Source organism: Argopecten irradians, chromosome 5 (assembly GCF_041381155.1).
Source record: "Argopecten irradians isolate NY chromosome 5, Ai_NY, whole genome shotgun sequence".
NCBI lineage: Eukaryota > Metazoa > Mollusca > Bivalvia > Pectinida > Pectinidae > Argopecten > Argopecten irradians.
Window position 1 is genome coordinate 14,469,144 of NC_091138.1, and position 19,436 is coordinate 14,488,579.

The 19,436-nt window shown below is 33.5% G+C and overlaps 2 protein-coding genes and 1 pseudogene across 2 annotated transcripts; all 3 read right to left on the reverse strand.

Moving 5' to 3' along the window:
• Positions 1–2,473: 2,473 nt before the first annotated feature.
• On the reverse strand, positions 2,474–3,271 carry LOC138322952 (uncharacterized). Its single transcript, XM_069267217.1, has one exon. The coding sequence runs from the start codon at positions 3,137–3,139 to the stop codon at positions 2,612–2,614; it is 528 nt and encodes a 175-aa protein (XP_069123318.1). The 5' UTR covers positions 3,140–3,271; the 3' UTR covers positions 2,474–2,611.
• Positions 3,272–7,423: 4,152 nt separating this feature from the next.
• On the reverse strand, positions 7,424–8,784 carry LOC138324280 (ADP-ribosylation factor 1-like; annotated as a pseudogene).
• Positions 8,785–9,926: 1,142 nt separating this feature from the next.
• LOC138322954 (ERI1 exoribonuclease 2-like) lies at positions 9,927–19,434 on the reverse strand. Its single transcript, XM_069267219.1, has 8 exons — positions 19,338–19,434; positions 18,538–18,605; positions 17,611–17,691; positions 16,962–17,089; positions 14,434–14,584; positions 13,738–13,920; positions 12,994–13,082; positions 9,927–12,584 (listed from the first exon to the last, which is right to left on the reverse strand). Exons 1-8 carry the CDS (start codon positions 19,361–19,363, stop codon positions 11,448–11,450), a joined length of 1,863 nt encoding a protein of 620 aa, XP_069123320.1. The 5' UTR covers positions 19,364–19,434; the 3' UTR covers positions 9,927–11,447.
• Between the last annotated feature and the right edge of the window lie 2 nt (positions 19,435–19,436).

Below are 19,436 nucleotides of genomic sequence, written 5' to 3' on the forward strand. Positions count from 1 at the left end.
AAGATGTAGGTGTAGATTTATCAGATACAACCTGTTTGATATCATAAAAAACTTTTCGGTAAGTTGATCTTTATTTACAACAGATCCATTATGGGTAGTTTATGGCATAGTTGTGTTATAATTATGATTAACTTTAAAGGTGGTTTTCAAGCTAATGCTAAAAATCCCATAGAAACTGCCCACAACCCAATTTTCTAAAACTTTAATAGCGTGAAATACTTATAATACTAGTAGTTGTCCCTTTAAAATGGCAATACTTTTTCCTTAAAAAACATTTTTGAGTGACTTAAAATAGAGAGTGTAGGAAGTAACGTACCACTTCTTTCTTGGTATACCTAGCCATACTTTTATTTCCAGTTTATGATTTTAGAGTTCGTTGTAAGTGAAAATTAGTGTACAATAATATTTTGAGATGCTAAATATTATGGTAACACGGTTGAAAATATTAGTTGCCATGGTAACAAAATGTAGGCCTTTGATTGGCTGAAATTTGAGTAACGTCATAATTAAGTGGAAATTGGTATATAGAGATTACGAGGTACATTTGTATGCTAAAAAATAATTCAAAAAATTATCTGTTGCCATGGAAACAAAATGGAGGCCCTGTTTGGTTGAAATATAGATATTTTTTTATATAAAATTGGGGCATGTAAATTATGAGGTATGCCGAATGAGATAGTAACAGTTTTAAATACTTTGCTGCCATAGCAACGAAATAAAGGCCCCCTGGTTGGTCAAAATTAAGATTTTAGCCTTTGTGGTGCTTTAGATTAAAGATATTTTATTTGAAAATAAAAAGTAACTCTATTTCCCTTTTTAGTTATTTTTATTCAATTAAAAGTAGTTTTTATCTACATAAGAGGGACGGATAATCTTAAATTGTATCTTTTGAGTTAGGTTGCAGAAGAAATATATAAGAAAGATATTAAAAAATGAAACTATTTGTTTCAACCAGTAGCATATCTAGTTGTTGGTTTTTTCTTGTACTGTCAGAAAAATACAAGAATAAAAATGCACTAATTTCATAGTATGTGTGTTAGTTTACAAAAATCTACCACTTATTGCTGTTTTATTATCATATAGTTTTTATGATCATGTTATCTTGGACTTTTTTTGAAAAAGTATCCGTTATATGCATGTTTTTAACTGGTTTAAAAGTGTGGACAAAATCGATAACATGCCAAATATTTCGAGCAAACCCAATATCCTCAATTTTTATCCTGCCAATTTTGTTGTTGTTGTTGTTTAGTTTTTTTGCTTGAGTTTACAAAAATCTACCAGTAATTGCTGTTTTATTATCATAGTTTTTATGATCATGTTATCTTGGACTTTTTTTTAAAAAAAAAGTATCCGTTATATGCATGTTTTTAACTGGTTTAAAAGTGTGGACAAAATCGATAACATGCCAAATATTTCGAGCAAACCCAATATCCTCAATTTTTATCCTGTCAATTCTGTTGTTGTTGTTGTTCGGTTTTTTTGCTTGAGAAATCAATTTGTACAAAAAATAATGAGTAAATATCATAATAAAATAAAAAATATAAAATAAAGAATGAAGTATCTTTTATTAACAAAATAATTAAAAAAAATGAAAGATATGATCAAAAGGTGGACACAAGGGGTGCCCTTGCCACATACCTAAAGTATTCTTAGAAAACACCATGGCCCTTAATTATGCTATTAAAAATACAAAATAGATAAAAAGCACAAATGTAAATGAGTAATGTACCTAGACTTTTAACATTGCAAAATTTGAAGAAGAAAAAAAAACCCAATAGTCGGAGCGTGGGAAGATTTGCAGCCCAACTTTTACAGTGCTTAATTGATGTATGATTTCCCATGATCATGTTTGTGGTCACCTACACACGAAGATGGTCCACACCGGACAACAAGGAAAAAGTGTCAATAAACATCAATGTCAAGTTCAATAATGTTCTTCGGAAAACCTGTCTTTTAGGCATGGAGGAGATTTGTTCGGCGCTTCTAAATACATACCATTCGGTGCTCAACAATGGATTTGCATGTGTTCGGCAGGCAGATTTCGTTCTGCGGTGTATGTATACCATTTTATGGAATTTTAATAACAATTCCGACACTTAGCAGGTCTAGCACCAGCGGTCGACAATTCTGGCGAAATGATAGTGATTTGGCGACAAAAAATACTTTGGCGAGGTTTTTTTGCGACAAAAAGATAACTACCCATAAACTTCCATGATAAAACTATCCTTTTCGTTTATGTGTTTTAAAAGGACATTAACAAAAGTGAAAACGGCTAGAGTATGTAGTATATGGTATTCAGATTAAAAGCAACCCTGGTAATTCATTAATTGGTGTCTTTTGGATAATGGAACAATTATATACCCGATTAGAATAATGCATTTTCCAACGTCAAACATGTTTCATAATGACCTGAAGAAGATAACATGTAAGGTTGGATCACTAAATGTTCAACAAAACAGGTAAACAATACATGTAAATATTGTAGTGTTATTTTGACAACAATATCAATAAATACAGAAACGCATTTCAAACTCGATGGTTAGGCTTTGAGAATGACAAATGGTATGGTTAAAGCCAAACATGAATCACAATTGACCTGTTCCAATGTCACTCATAATCTAACATATTTTGATTTGGCACTTACAGTATTTACAACCCAGTCCAACACTTTATACAGCCCTTCACCAGTAGTGGCCGAGATACCAAACGCTTGACACTCATGACGTGTGTAAATAAATTCCATAAACATTATCTCAGCAATCGCCTCTGGAATCATAGCTCCGGATACATCCTGTTTGTTTGCCACAATCGCTACAACTTCTTCACGCGGGAATTGCTTTACGATATTTCGAAGCAATTTTCGTGATTCTTCTATTCGTTCTTTATCTGTACTGTCCACCACAAAAACAACAGCATCGGCCCCTGGTCTCATTCCGCCTCCTTTCCCGACGTCCGATATCTCCAAATCGACTTTATTATATTCCACTGTCTCTACGTTCATGCCAATGGTAGGTATTGTTGTAACGACTTGGCCTAGTTTCAGTTGATACAATATTGTTGTTTTACCACCTCCATCAAGTCCGAGTAGCATTATTTTCATTTGACGTTTTTGGTTTATTTTACCACACACACCTCCCATCTCCCACTTATCTGAGTATCACCTTTTCAAGCATACCTGTTTACTATACGGTGAATGGTGATTATACTGTCTTTGCATGTCTCCGAGTGATATGTGAACAAGGCCAGACTATTGGAAATGACTACACACAAGGGGAGTAACCAAGTTGTATGTGTACATAATGGATTATAAAGTACAGGTACTTAGTAGTAAGTAGCTACATGTACGCCTTGTTAGGTTAAAAATTTCACGCTACGCTGGGAATATCTTCTGTGAACCGACTTAACACTGCAACAATGTGGTCCATACATGTATATGTAATCTATTTTAAAAAGATCTGGAAAGTTTCCCTATTTCTAACATTAACTGTAGCACACTTAAAAATAATACACGTACCACGACAAGTTGTTTTGACATCACACTTTATAATTGCACAGCGGTTAGTAGATACGATGTATTTCAATACGAGTAGCTGGCTTAGATAATTGGTGCCGTGACTTAGGTATTTTAGTATAGTTTGGTGTATTATACTTAGTATTTAAAATTCTGTATAGCCAAAATCAAACATGTTGAAGTTTCAAGATACGTGTATACTATATCCAATACTTCTACATATGTAATAGAGAATAATTAGAACGGTCCATTTTAGTCTAAGTTCATGGAAAGAGTTGACTTATAAACAACTGTCTCTGGCCACATAGGGATCTTGATAATTCAAACCATTTATGAAAAGCTCTTAAAGTTTTAAACAATAGTGCGGGGTATGTAGTTATATAGTTTTAAAATAAATCAAAGTTTAAAGTCTGAAATGAAATGAGTTATAGAGAATGTTTTTTTTTTTTTTTTTTTTTGTATTTTTTTTCTTTGTTTGTTTTACATTAAAGTTTAAAATGTTAATTTCGAGAAAGTAAAAAAAAAAAGTAAAATTCACTCTTAGGTAATTGTGACATGAAGTCATACAGTCCCACCAAAAACAACGTCACTGTCACCAAAAGCCTTAACTAATCGTTATAAAATAATTAATTTTCAATCATTTCATTGTTTCGTGATTTTCTGTACTGACATTGGAGCTAACGATGGCTTCACTTCATGTTAAATCAACATTAAGAGATAAAGAACATACGAAGAAAAGATCAAAATATTATTTCATGGAAAGCAATTTCCATAAAGGATATGTGTGGAAAACACTGGCATTTCACCAGTGCATAACGTGATATATTTAGACTGCCAACGATGGGATTTATTATTTTTTGTGATATTCCCAACCTTACTATCATAATATGGAAGGAACGAGTTTGAGGAGATCATAACAAGTCTGTGAAAATGAAGAAAATATACTATTAACAAATCGAGATAATATAATGTTAGTTTTAATGTAATAACAAAATTACACTGAAAGCAATAATATATGAAATAAAAACAAACGTCCTACCTTAACAATTTTACTGGTTAATAACCATCGAGGCAGTCGAACACATCAATTTAGTCCTCATTCGTTGGAAAACATATTTTTGATGAAAAAAAAAAAAAAAAAAAACGGTGATGAAAAATAAAATGATTTAGAATCCTTTTCCTTCTTTTCACTCTCGTTCTGTTCTCCTAAAATCATTACTGCTTGTTTTATACTGACAGCCTCTACCACCCAATCCAACATCTCATCCACTCTTTTGCAGGTTGTAGCTGAGGTACCTCACACCTGTGACTTTTTCGGATAAATTTCAAGTCCAACTTCTCACCCATCTCCTCCGGAGTCATAGCCCCTGGTTAGCCGTAATGACTACAATGGCTTCTTTTAACGCGTCTTCCTTCAATGCTGTGTAAAGATCTTCCCAGGTCTCTTCTATCCGATCTCTGTCAGTACTGTCCACCACAACAATGGCATCAGTCCCGCCAGGGTAATATCTACGCATCGTTCGCCCTTTGTCACTGCCTTTGACGTCCCATGTTATTAACCTTACTGCATTATGTTCCAGTCTCAATGTTAGTACCATAGAATGCACTGGCGTAATGACTTCACCAGATTTCATTTTATACAACATTGTTGTTTTACCAGTTTCATCAAACATTCAAACACAATATTAATGAACGCTTTCAGCTAGATTTACAAATTTTGCCTCCAATCGTAGCTGATATGGCCTTGTAATGAAAGTAATGCCCATCATATAGGGATTGGATTGCGCTTTTATGTTAACCATGCTTGTATGGAGCAATTCCTCTAAGAATATATTCTATGGGGCGCGTTCTTAGAGGAATTGCTCCATAAAAGCATGGTTAACATAAAAGCGCAATCCAATCCCTATATTTACACTCACACGACTTTTTATTTATATTTTATGCAATAAAATCGTCATTTGAAAGTGACGTAATTATTCAATAGAAGTCGGTCAAAAGTGGGAGGAGCTTACTCAATTGAACAGCGAATGATGACTCTTCACGTAAGATAAAATTATTCATCCGCGACGACTAAAAGGTTCAATATTTTAGTGTAAAATAAACATGATAAACAAAGTAAATTTCAGAGATAATTTTATTTAATAAGAACAGACCTTTAAATAGATATTCAATTTTGCTAAAAGTTAATATATAGCGTAATAACGTAAAGTATTTGTACTCGGCCACATGTGTGAACTCGGTGACCGTTATTGTGCAGCGAGGCGAAGCTGACGCACGCTTACACACTGGAGTTTGCAGAAGTTGTCAAAACACCAGAAGTTTCGTGGAAATATCTCTGGTTTTAGAGTTACACTCCGGAAACCATTCGTACGGACGGACGGACGGAACCCATTTGTATATCCCCCGCCAACTTGTTGGGCGGGGGATAATTACTATTACCATATTTCATAATTATAACAGAAATCTTCCATATTTGTTGTCGAGCACTCCGGATCCCCTTACACTTTTGAAAACACGTGTTTTATAAAGGAAAAGGGTAATATACAATAAAACGATTTACAACGGGTTTCTTTTTCTACACTTGTTTCGCAATTGTCCTTATCTTTCGATATCCCTGCTGCCTGTTTCCTACTGACAGCCTACAGTGTATCATCCACCTTTTTCGGAGTCCGATCTCCAGGAATGGCTTCCTTTAGAGATTTCCTCCAGGAATGGCTTCCTTTAGAGATTTCCCCTTCGGAATGCGATGGAGTTATTTCCGAGTCTCAGCTATTTGGTATCTTTCAAAACTATCTATCACAAAAATCAGTGTCTTTATAGAAATGTCTGTATAGAGGCCGTGTTTTATTTCTTCCGTCAACTTCCCACGTAACAAATTTTATGTTTTACATAGTCTACAATCTCAATGCTAAAATCCACAGAAGGCATTGTTTCAATAACTTGAGTTGGTAAAGCAATGTTGTTTTACCAGAATTATAGAGCCCGTTTATCACCACTCGTAATGGATGTTTTTGGGATTTACCATCAGTACCTCCCATAGTGGCCGACACTGTCACATAAAACCTGTTTAGATACTGTAGCGTGAGTGGTATTTACAGTCCAGTACATGTCATCAGTTGATATATGTAATCACTACTAAGCTGTTCAAAGTGATTTTAGACAAGGGGACATAACCAGGTTCGGTTTATGTTCACAGGTGTATATTTCTAACACAAAATGTTAAAGATGCTCCACCGCTGACAAATAGTATTTTTTCACTATTAATAACAGGAGCAGACGATTTAGTATTTTTCTCCAGTTAAAAAAGTTACTTATTTTACTCCATTACCACCAATGGCTGATTTGTGCCATTTCGTCTTTTCGTCTTTTCGCCCCGAAAAGACGAGAATTAAGAAACCTTAATTTTCGTCTTTACGTCTTTTCGCCCCGAAAAGACGAAATTTAACAAATTTAAATTTCGTCTTTTCGCCGCGAAAAGACGAAAAGACGAAAAGTCAAACACGAAAAGACGAAAATGATACACGCTAATTAGCGACTTTGATTCTCGTCTTTTCCCCTTCAAAGATCTCGTCTTTTCGTCTTTTCGCCCCGAAAAGACGAAAATTAACAAACCTTAAATTTCGTCTTTTCGTCTTTTCATTTTGAAGGCGAAAAGACGAGAATCAAAGTCGGCAATTAGCGTGTATCACTTTCGTCTTTGACTTTTCGTCTTTTCGTCTTTTCGGGGCGAATTTCGTCTTTTCGGGGCGAAAAGACGAAAAGACGAAAATTAAGGTTTCTTAATTCTCGGACGAAAAGACGAAAAGACGAAATGGCACAAATCAGCCGCCGTACCATTACCACCAATGAAAAGTTTGAGCTTCTAATTTTACTTCAAGTTAAATATGAAAAATAATTAATTACATCCCGAAAAAAATCCGTACCACTATATCCTATATGAAATGATCTACTGAATGCGCATGTACCAAAGGCAAATAAAATATTTTATATTATTTTTTGTGTTAATTAGACTATTATATACACGATTAAACACCAATTATTGCTCAAATGATGAATATCATTTTTGGTCTGTCGGCGGTGGAGCATCTTTAACAATATGTAATCTTCTAAAGATTAAAACTAGGATAATAACGCTAACCCTCAAGCACTTCAGTCACTGTTAGACTAAAAACAAGCAGATATGAAGTTAAAATACATTGCTAATTCGTTGATTACTTTAACAGTTCGGGTAACATTTATATATATGCATGTTTCAAATAACAGATATTGTAGCAATTAATACGCTCATAGCATTCATATGGTTTATATTTGATAAGTGATACAATTACATGTAATTGTTGAACAAACAAAAAATTGTAAAAACCATGAAACCCTTCGGGATTAGATAAGTCTTTCTTGCATGTAAACGCATCATCATATTTCTCAACACAATAGAGTATTTCCCCAATATTCAAAGCTGAATTAATCGATCAAAAAGTTTGCAACAAGAACGGTGTTTGTGAGTAGTTTAAGTTTTATAAAAGAATTAATGAAAAGGGACTAAAGTTTGGGATCCAACTACGCGTGCTGTGATACACTTACAAATAGACCGGTATTCTAAGACGATGACATGATTGTTGATAAGTGAACAAAACTTTTTTTCTTGTCCACACAGTTTACTGTGAACATAAATAATGAAAATGGTGTAAAAGCAGTCTTATTCAGATGTTTTTCTTCCAATATTACTCGCTATCCTCTCCTATTTACTTGTTTTTTTGGTAACAATAACCTCTGCCACCCAGTCCAACATCTCATACAGTCCCTCTCCGTTAGTAGCTGAGGTACCAAACAACTCACACCTGTGGCTTTTACGGATACCACATTCATTTTCTCACCCACCTCTTTGGAAGTCATAGCCCCTTGTATATTTTGTTTGTTCGCTACAACGCCTACGACCGCTTCCTTTAGCGATTCTTCCTTCAGGAGAAGGTGAAGTTCTTTTCTATCGTCATCCATTCGTTCTCTGTCAGTACTGTCCACCACAAAAACGAAAGCATCAGTTCCATTTAGTATTGTCTACATAACGTCCGAGTTTCTGCCCCTCCAACGTCCCAATTTACTAATTGCAGATATTTATATTCCACAATCTCAACATTAAAACTAGCAGTAAGCTTTAAGATAACAACATCCCCTAGATGCAGCTTGTATAATATTGTTGTTTTACCAGCGTCAACAAGTCCATTCAACACAATTCTTGCCTGGTCTTTTTGTAATTGATAATGTTCCCTTTCCATAGCGGTGCTAGATAGGCCAAATTACGTTCATATTGTCGTTCACATGTTATTAACCATGCCTATTTGCTGTACTATGAATAGTAATACCAATACACGTCATCAGGCGATATTTAAACAATAATACGCTGTAGGAAAGGGGCCACAGTAGCTGCATATACTTCACTATTTAGAAATAATGCAAAATGTACAATATACGAAATCGAGTCATAAAATTTGTTTAAATTTACAACTTACGTGATGGTATTTGCACGGTCATTATCATTATTAATTAGTAATCCCACATACCAGACATGTCTTTGTGAAGTTTGTTTCCATAAAGGTCTGAAAATTCTCATATTTCTAAACGGGTAAGAACTTCATAAAAGTTGAGTAATTTTGTTTGCAATGAATTTCAGGGTATCGACTTTCAAACTACGTACATGTATATGCAAAGAACAGTGACAAGAATGATGATGTTCCCATTCAATGAATCAGGAACCATATCGAACATTTGCTGCCTCTAGTTGTAATTAAATAGTAAGTATACGTATTTTACTTTCACTAGTCAAATTGAACCACTGTTATTGTAACAGTTCAATTGGTAGAAATAATGCTATTATCATTAATATTGAACAATTGACTATAAAAAGCATTAAACTGATTTTCACGTCTCTACCTTCCCATACAGACAATTTGTTAAATGTATGTGTAAGTTTATACAAATGTAAAAAGATGAAATCATGAGACAAATTAAGCCATACAAATGTAAAAAGAAGAAATTACAGAGAAATTGAGCCGAGAGATGCAATCAAGTCTACTTGGTCAGTTGGAAGAACTGGTATCATAGAACTCTTGTTCCCCAATATTTTTGTTTACAAATGCATGCGAGATGAAATTCTTCTAACGTACAGCCGACCTGGCAGCGAGAATACCTTTTTCTACTTTTTTTAAAGTCAGGAATCAATCAAATTCTGTGATCATGTAGGGTATCATATTTAGGTGGTTTTATTTTCTGTCAAAAGATATAAGTAGTGCTTTTACGGCAATTTAATTCCATATTCGATGGCAAGACATAGTGAAGATAGTTATTAGAGATCGACGTTATCTGGTCATATTATTCTGGCATAATCTTATCATGATCAGTTTATTTTGTGGATACACCAGGCATTCCTAAACGGAACTCTTATAACATAAATATGTTTAACACCCAAACATTTCTGAAGGAACATTGCTATAAAATACATGTGAGAAAAGAATAGTTATATTTCAGGCACTTATAATTATTGAATCATGACTTCCAAACGAAGTAGTTTAAAATGTTTTCGATATACAATTCAAATAAACTGGCATTTGAATTTTACAACAAAATTCCCTTTATTTCTAATACATTTAAACAATGACAATAAATTTACAGCTGAATACTTCCAGCTTCGTTATTTCAGTCCTGTTTGCAAAGTTACAGTTTATTCCTCATTAGCCAAACATACAACAACTCTTATACATATTAACTACAACTACAGTAACTCGCACTCATCAGGTCAATGTGTCGGTCCTAATCGTAATCCATCCTTATATTTTACATAGTTACCCTCCTTAACCTTGCGGGTAGCTATATATAGGCGTATTCAGTTTTCAACAAGCTAGCAAAAACTATACATTCCCTGCTATAGCAAAAAAATGCTAATACTGTTTGTTATATTTGTGAATCGCACTAAATTTTTGGTCCAAAATCGTTTAAATAAAATTACTATGTTAACTAACAGTACGTTAATACTGATATAAGAGGATTTAATTAGTCTTAATAGGTAGATAAAAGTCACAGAATCTTCAAATTAAAATGTCTGTCAGATGGCCTACCTGGTTTCGTACCTTTCTGACACACATATAAGACAATAAAATTCATATTTTTTACATAATTTATAAACCATTGATCCATAAATGCATTTTTAAAAAAACAACACTTTCTTCAAACATAATTAAACAAATCAAAGCTAATATTTCATTATCATATATAAACTCTTCCATTGTAACATTTATTATTAAAACTCATTATGTAAATCTAGAATCACACATTAAAAACTCTTTTTTTCCCACTGCGGATTAAAATACATATCTATCTAAAACATATTTCTGTATGCATGGAATTCGTGAGAATTTTTGTAGTACAAATGTACCAGTATTCTGTACCATCAGTACAAGGGTTATTTTTAAAATATTTATACATGTTCCAATCATGTTTCTATTTAATAAGTAAATAAGTTAATAAGTACTTAAAAAGTATGAGGGTAAGAAGGACTAACATTGATGCAATTAAAGCAAAAAAAAATATGTTTGATTAAATAAATTGAAAACTTAAAGGAATTTGGAAAGAAAGGGAAATCTCTATTGGTACATACATTATACAGGAACCTTTGATATTGAATAAATTTGTACAGCTTTTCATAAAAAATTATGTGACATCTTTTAACAGGGTGATTAATTCGAGAGGTAAAATGCCGGTGAATGCTTATGTGCACTCTACATATTTTTAATGAATCTTTACTGATCATTTGATGGTTTAAAAACATCCTTTTACAAAATATGTGAAAATTTTCTTTATTTTTGTTGATATTCTGGAAGTGTTAGACAATTACGGTAATTGTTGTGATACATGTATAACCTCAGTTAGTCAGTTTCAAAACTTCTTACCTAATTGGTGTTTTAAAAGCGGCAGACCTTACACCTAGACTTTTCCGTTGTGTAAACCCACTTTTCAGTCCGACCTGTTTGAACGGCAGACTGGCATTTGATCTGTTGTTTTGGAAGGAACTGTTCTTACTAGAATTGAAGTCGGTTGATTCCCACTTGAAAAAGTCACATCCTTTCTTTTGATCCTGGGGATTATTGTGACGTGATCCTGCTCCACAAGTGAAGAAGAATCGGCCGATGTTTGGCCCTGGTGTTTGAGCCATACGTCTCCTCGATCGCTTGCCACACTTACACAGTGGTGCTGTTGCCTTCATACCAGTACTGCTTGAGGTGTTATTTGACAGTCTAGTTGAGGAATGCGTTGGGGTTACATAACCAGAGACTGAAGATAAATTTTCCTGTCCTGTGAAACCTCTAGAGGAATCTAAATACGAGCTTGACATTCTGGATAGAGAAAGGCCAAAATTATTAGGGGTTTCAAATGATAAATTATTAGAAAGAGTCTTAAAAGAATTATTACTCTGACCACTTGTAGTTGTTTTCAAGAGCTGTGGTGTTTTGAATGCTGTAATGTTCCTGGCAGATGGTTGGTTGACATGCTGGGTATTACTCGTGTTATTGTCTCTGTTTCTTAGACCAGTGAATGTTAACTGTGTTTTATCAACTGGTTTAGATACAGAGTCTCCCGTTGATGTTTCCTCTGGAGAAGGGTCTCTGTAAATCTGATCGGCTACAGACTGTTTGGCTGATGTTACTGTCCTTCTATTGTATGCAGTCTTTGGGGACCATACTGGGATTTTACTGCGAGCAGTCCTTGGACTAGAAACCATTGGAGCAACAGGGTTTTTTGAGGGTGATACACGTGTGTCTGTTTTCCTTTTCTTGTGACATGGACTTCTACTAGGGCTATTCAGAGCCCGGATAGCAGTGAGGGCCTTGTTGAGAGTATTTAAACTTTCTCTATTTTCACAATTAGTTCCCATTTTAGGTCTTTCCAGAGGTACAATAGTTTCACCTTTGGTGTGTGTTCTAGTTTTGTCTACTGCTGGACGGTGTGCATCGTTTCCATCGCTAGTAGTTTTAGTTCTGTCTGTAGCTGCTGATAAGCCTGTCTTATAACTGTTGTCTCCAGTCTGGTAACAAACAACAAATAGGACAATTCTTTAGTTTAAGAATTTATTTTTTCTAAAAAAAATATATTACTGCATATCAAAAATATTTACTGAAATTATAAAATATACAACTCCATAGACTAAAACACTGAACCTAAACACAAATAAGTATAAAATGTACATGTATCACATTAATCATTATCACTCGAGAGAAATAACACATTTTCTAAAATTCTTCAAAATATCAAAATCTAACATTACGATTTCACTTTATGGTACTTAAAATACAAAATCTTGTGCTAAAAGTCAATCTATAATCAATTAAAATCAAGCTGTTTTCAATATGAAGTCTTTATGCAGTCTACTAAAACATCTCGCTAGCACTTTGGAAGTTTTGTACTTATAAATAGTGGGTCACAATCGGTCATACCGTCTGAAGTGTTTTAGTGGTGGTCAGTATACATCCATCTTTGGTCATTCTCCAGGCCAACCGGGCAGTGTTACGGGAATCATGCAAACCTTCAAATAAAATCAGATTATTGGATGTCTGACTTTGCTGACCACATACCAGGATTTTGAAGCAATAGATAAGTTTTAAAACCTACAAATATTTTAGATATAGATAGGATTCCGCTTATTTGAATAAGGCATTTTCATGAAGAAAATATTCGAATAACTGGAGTATTCGAATTGGCGGAGATGGCATTTTGCACCTCCGTTTGTTTGATCAATACGTGAATTATTCCAAAGAAAGAGAATAACATCTGTAGTTGTACAAATATCTTGCAAATCACTTTTGGTTTTGGCTTTTCCATTAAAATACCTATCCAAAGAAGGCTAATCTAACCCAGCCACCAGTCTCTAGAATATCAAAATTATCACTAAAATTTGGCTTGATTATTTTGTCCAATTCTTAAATTTCAAACTAGGGAAAGATAATCTAGTGTTAGAACTCTACTAAAAAAGTCTTATCAACAACTTAGGGTCTGGTGGGCAGTCTAATTCTAACTTAATACTCTATGATTCATTTAGGGGTTCTGCCCATTTGTCTTAATGGTATGAAATCAACCATGGATAGAAGAACTTTGTCATTTCTGACTCTTACGTACATACATAACCAAAACACCATCAGGACCATCATGATAAGGACATGATAAAGGTAAAGGCCATTCACCTGAATGCTCTCGCCCCTCAAACGTGATTCCAAGGTCCTGTAGAGCTCCATTCAATCCTTGTGGTCGCCGGTTGTAGAATTTACGGTATGTTGCTCTCAGATCTATCCAGCTGTTAAGTTGCGATGGCTTAAGCAACTGCTTTCTTCTACATTCATTGAAAAGGCACACACCCAGATCCCAATCTAAAACAAAGTGATTAATCGTGACAATTGATCAAGTCTATTAGGTAAACTCACAACAAAGGTCATAAATGTAAAGGTGTAAAGGTATGCATCATTACCGGTAATTATAATCATTCTCTAGAAAAAAATTAGTTATGCAATTATGTAACAGGAGGAGAAAATGTAGCTGCCAGACCGGGATTTGAACCTATGAACACTAGCCAAATGCTTTACCACTGAGCTACTTGATCACCAATGATTGTCCCATTCCAATTCTGCTACAATAAGTATGAAAAAATATTGTTTAAAGAAAAAAAAAGGGATTTTTTTCCCCTTTCTTTGTAGATTAAAAGGCACACCAAATAAGGTATGTCATCAAACAAGATCATCTAGCTACTCCCCCACAACTAAGATCAGGAAATGAAACACCACAAATCCATGTAGCCATGTATGTATCAAACCTATAGATGTTCAGCATTCACCCATCATGTTTCGGATAGACATGTCTCCATGAGACAATCGAAATTGCTTTACCTGACCAGGTAACAAATGTAGCAGCCTTGGAGTTAGACTGTCGTCCCTGGACAGGCGAGAATGTTATCCCCTTTTCCTTACACAGGTTGTCTAACCACTTGGAGAACTTTTTCAGGCACAGTCTAAGAGGAATTCCTTCATCAACCTGTTCCTGTAAAGAGGAAAGTATCAAAATATTAGATTTTATTTGGTCCAGATTTTTTTTTTTTTTTTTCTAAACTGAAAATTCTAATTTTTGTTTTAGTTCTATGTATGTATATAAATCAAATGCCTATTATAATTTGCAATTGGCTGCCAAACTTGTTGAATGCCATAATAAATTGATGAGAGTTTACAGAAATTTTTTTGTAAGTGAATGCTTATTGTATATACAGACATTGAAGCTGGTGATCACATAGAAGTGTTGTTTTGTATTAAATGAATTAAACCATTGATTTTGTAACCTAATCCCAACCGAGGCGTTAGCCTAGCCCAAGACTGAGATAACCTGATCTCGATCACTTGAAGTAAATAGATCTTTCTTCTCACACCTCTAAAGATTATAACAAAACTCATCTTATACACGTTCAGCATGTAAAATTGTCCTGTCTAGGGCCTCCTGATTCAAAGCCGATTAACCATTTCATTTGTACTTCTAATTCAGTCATTCCGCGTAAAACTATAGTTCGGTTATATCAAAGAAGAAACCATGATCAATTGGTACATACTGTTTTCATATTTAAAAACAACAAGCATTGTAAATGACTGAATGCACAACTTTCTAATAATATTGTGACGTCACCGATTCGAGAGTATGACGTCACATGCGCATACTGTTACATGAATGGCATAAAATTCTGCCAGAAATCATGTAAAGGTACCAGACAGATCAGACGAGATAGAAGAATCTAGCAGCGGGCATCATGTGAGATTTCCCCGTCCGAAGTGCGAAAATTTTTTCTTTCTCCCTCTTTCTCTTAAGGATGTACACCTCTGAGAAGTCAAAATTTTCTTGTATTAAACTTTTTTTCTCATATAGATTTTTGGAAACAGAAGTTCATACCATGAAAGAAAATGGAAGAAAAAACATATGTCTGTGTGCTCGTTTTTGAGTTATTGTCACTAAAAGATACCAAAATGACAAAATAGTGGATTTTATTGGAATTTAGCCGTTTTGACCACATACACTAGAATTTAAAGCCATAACTCCCTAATGAGGTGTTTGATATGTATAGATGTTTGTAGAATTTATTTTCAAGTAGTCTTCATTGAAAATATACCAGTTATGATTAATAAGAGTCATATTTTTTCTCAAAATAACAACATATGCTACCCCTACCCCTTAATTTTGAGCTCCAAAATACACCATTTTCAGCCATTTTTGTCAAATTTAACCCTTTATGGAAATAGTTCTGTATTAAACTTTTCTCAATAGTTTGCATATCAATAGGGAAAGGGTTATTCTTTCTAAATCAGGCAGAAAAATGGGGGGTCCGTGTGCTTACTTTTTTGCCCCATTAAAATATTTGTTATTTTTCAATATTTATTTTCTCATATAGATTTTTGGAAACAGGAGTTCATACCATGAAAGAAAATGGAAGAAAAAACATATGTCTGTGTGCTTGTTTTTGAGCTATTGTCACTCAAAGATACCAAAATGACAAAATAGTGGATTTTATGGAATTTAGCCGTTTTGACCACATACACTAGAATTTAAAGCCATAACTCCCTAATTAGGTTTGATATGTATGGATGTTTGTAGAATTTATTTTCAAGTAGTCTTCATTGAAAATATACCAGTTATGATTAATAAGAGTCATATTTTTTCTCAAAATAACAACATATGCTACCCCTACCCCTTAATTTTGAGCTCCAAAATACACCATTTTCAGCCATTTTTGTCAAATTTAACCCTTTATGGAAAAAGTTCTGCATTAAACTTTTCTCAATAGTTTGCATATCAATAGGGAAAGGGTTATTCTTTCTAAATCAGGCAGAAAAATGGGGGGTCCGTGTGCTTACTTTTTTGCCCCATTTAAATATTTGTTATTTTTCAATATTTTTGGCTAAAAAATAAAAGTGCTCAAATTACCATTAAATGTAGAAATAAAGTGACAAAAGTGTATCATTTCACACATTAATGTTCAATATTTTAATTAACATGAACCCAGTGAAGATTTACAGCAAAAATTAACTCGATACAGCTGAAAATGTTGACGCGGTGATGATTTTAGTAAAAACAATTTAAGTAAAAAATCGGAAAACGGTGGCTCTACTCAAAGCCAAAAAAGACACAATTTCAAAATGGCCGCAAAATGGGCCATTTCTTAAAATCGCTGTGTAAAAAAATCTACTAAAATTAGAAATGTAATTTTTTCACAAAATTTGCTACAAACCACATGCTACATATATTGATAAATCGTATTTGAAAATCTCATAACGTTTTTGATCTATGTCGAAACGAGACTTCAACGGGACTGAAACCACAGAAGAATACATCCTTAAAAAAACCCAGCTCCCCATTTCTGATGTGTTATGTGGACATTTACCTGTGTGATGCCAGTGAGTTCCCGGCAGAATTCACTAAGTATAGGTTGTTCCTGGGGCTGGACATAGTACTGGAACTCACTTTCAATATCACCTGTGGCAGTATTCAATAGCACTGCTGGGAACTCAACTGCAACAAGTAAACTACAATATAAAATCTCAATGAAAGAAAGCACAAAGATCTTTTAATGTGTAATGTTCTAAAATTTCTGACATATGAATATTTCCTTTAACTTTGATGATCTGCAAGAGCTAAGTATTATCTATAGTTCATAATGTATGCATGGAGTCAAATATTTACATACTAACTTTGCACCATGACAAAACTTGTACAAGTCACTAGTTAGTACTTGTTCCATATCATTAAATAAAATCTTATGTTTTAAAAAAGTTCATAAGGGCCAACAGTATGATATATTGCAATTGATAATAAGTATGTGTGATATCATATTTTTAAAAATAGCATTTAATTTGAGTCCTGGAAATTTAAATGGATAAAGACCAATCCTACGAACATTTTAGATGTCAGCTTTATATATAATCATTAATTATGTGTGGAAATTTGTATTCATACCATACTATATCATATTTAAGGCTAGTTCACGCCTAGCTAGCGCATATATATAGGTGATCACTATTCAATAATCTTACTTATTTCTTGTGTTCGGAATTTCTTTTCCTTCCAACAGGTAGATTCAAAGTCCAGAACTACAAGGTACCCAAATGGCTGTCCTACGGATAAAAAACATACACTATAATATGTGCAATTGTTTTCATAGAATAGAACTGAAATGAATTTCATATTTGCACCAGCATATATGGTTTATATATGGAAGCTGTTTACCAATGTTTACTGGAATGTATTGTAAATCATCATTAAATGTAAGTGAAATAAGTAGCATTAGAATGTATATAACCTAAAGACAGAATATTATATATATCTACAATGCCACACATGATCTTGCCCAACTAAGACTTTCATACTCATAGCCGATAGATAATTCATTAGTTATTTATTTAATGTTATATCATGGTGACAGCAAGGAACAAACAATTGTTTTTCAGTACCTTCCAAAAATAAATGGTTTTTTTGTCAGTCTACCAAAAATAAACGAAAAACTTTGACCTTATTTTTTTATTACCGCATTTTGGAACTGGAAGTCAACACGGCACATGGTCTTGCGCAGTACACTATAATCCAATTTTAATCATATGATATTCAATTTATTTAGCTGACCATTCAAATTTCAATAAAAAATAAAATAATTCAATTATAAATAAGTTTTTTTTTAATTTTTAAAAATGTTAAATAAAACTATGTTTGTGACTCTTTAAATCAGATGTCACTTTCTGCCATTCTTCCATTATCACCCCATTGTACAACACGGAACGTCTGCAACTCTATACTTTATATGTCTAAAAAAAGTCTGTTACTTTATCAAAATTAGCAAAAACTACAAGTGTGCAAGATCATGTGCAACGCAAGATCATGTTCCTTTCCTGTATATGTGTCAGGCAGTTAGCACCAGAAAGAATGTTACACTTATTGCACATCAGATAACTACATTGAAAACTTACTTAAAGAGCTTGTTTGTTTATTGGATCCAGGTGCAGAGAGTGTTCTTTTCCTCAATAGTCCAAGTTCCCTTAAAGTATTTAAATCAAAATTATTTATCAAAGTAATAGTATATTTGTAATAAAATATATTCAACTTAACTCAATAATCAACCCTCTCACTGCTCCCGTATAATTATATATAATTCCCTTTTTAGAGAAAGTCATTCATCAAATTTTCTAATTTGTCTTATTCTAAATCAACAGCTTTATTTAACTTTTACTAAACTTAAAACCACATATACATACATGTAGTTGTTCTTATATGTTAAAAAGTTGTGGATATATTTTTTTAAATAGTTTAAACTAAATACTTTGTATAATTAACAGTTCTTTTTTTATTTCATAAGCTAAACGTTTTATGGAAAATGTCTTTTTAATTAAGACAGAAAAATAAGATCTCTCTCTCTCTTTATAAATTGAACACTAGGCCGATATATACTGTACCTAAATTTGCAAGAAAAACGACCGCGAGTTATCTCTCTTGTTCTGATGCGAAGCAAAATAAGAAATTAAATGTGGTGACCATCATATTGTTTATATATCATATATTCTCCATTGAAATGATTGATATCTGGCATAATATAACCTCGCAATTAACAATCTATAAATCTTATCTAATGTTGCAGCTTGGAGAAATTGCATCGATTTACTGGTCTGGAGAAACCTTTTGTTTTAGCTTAATGGAATCAGAGATTATGGATATCATCCTAGATTTATGTTTTCAGTGCAACTCATCAATTTGAATCAAATAAATGTGTTACCTGGCCAATTCCTTCGTGGTTTTCATGCTACCCAAGACAACAACGAATTTAAAACTGCCGCACTCAAGTTCCAAAGCATTGAAAAGACCTTGATTGTAC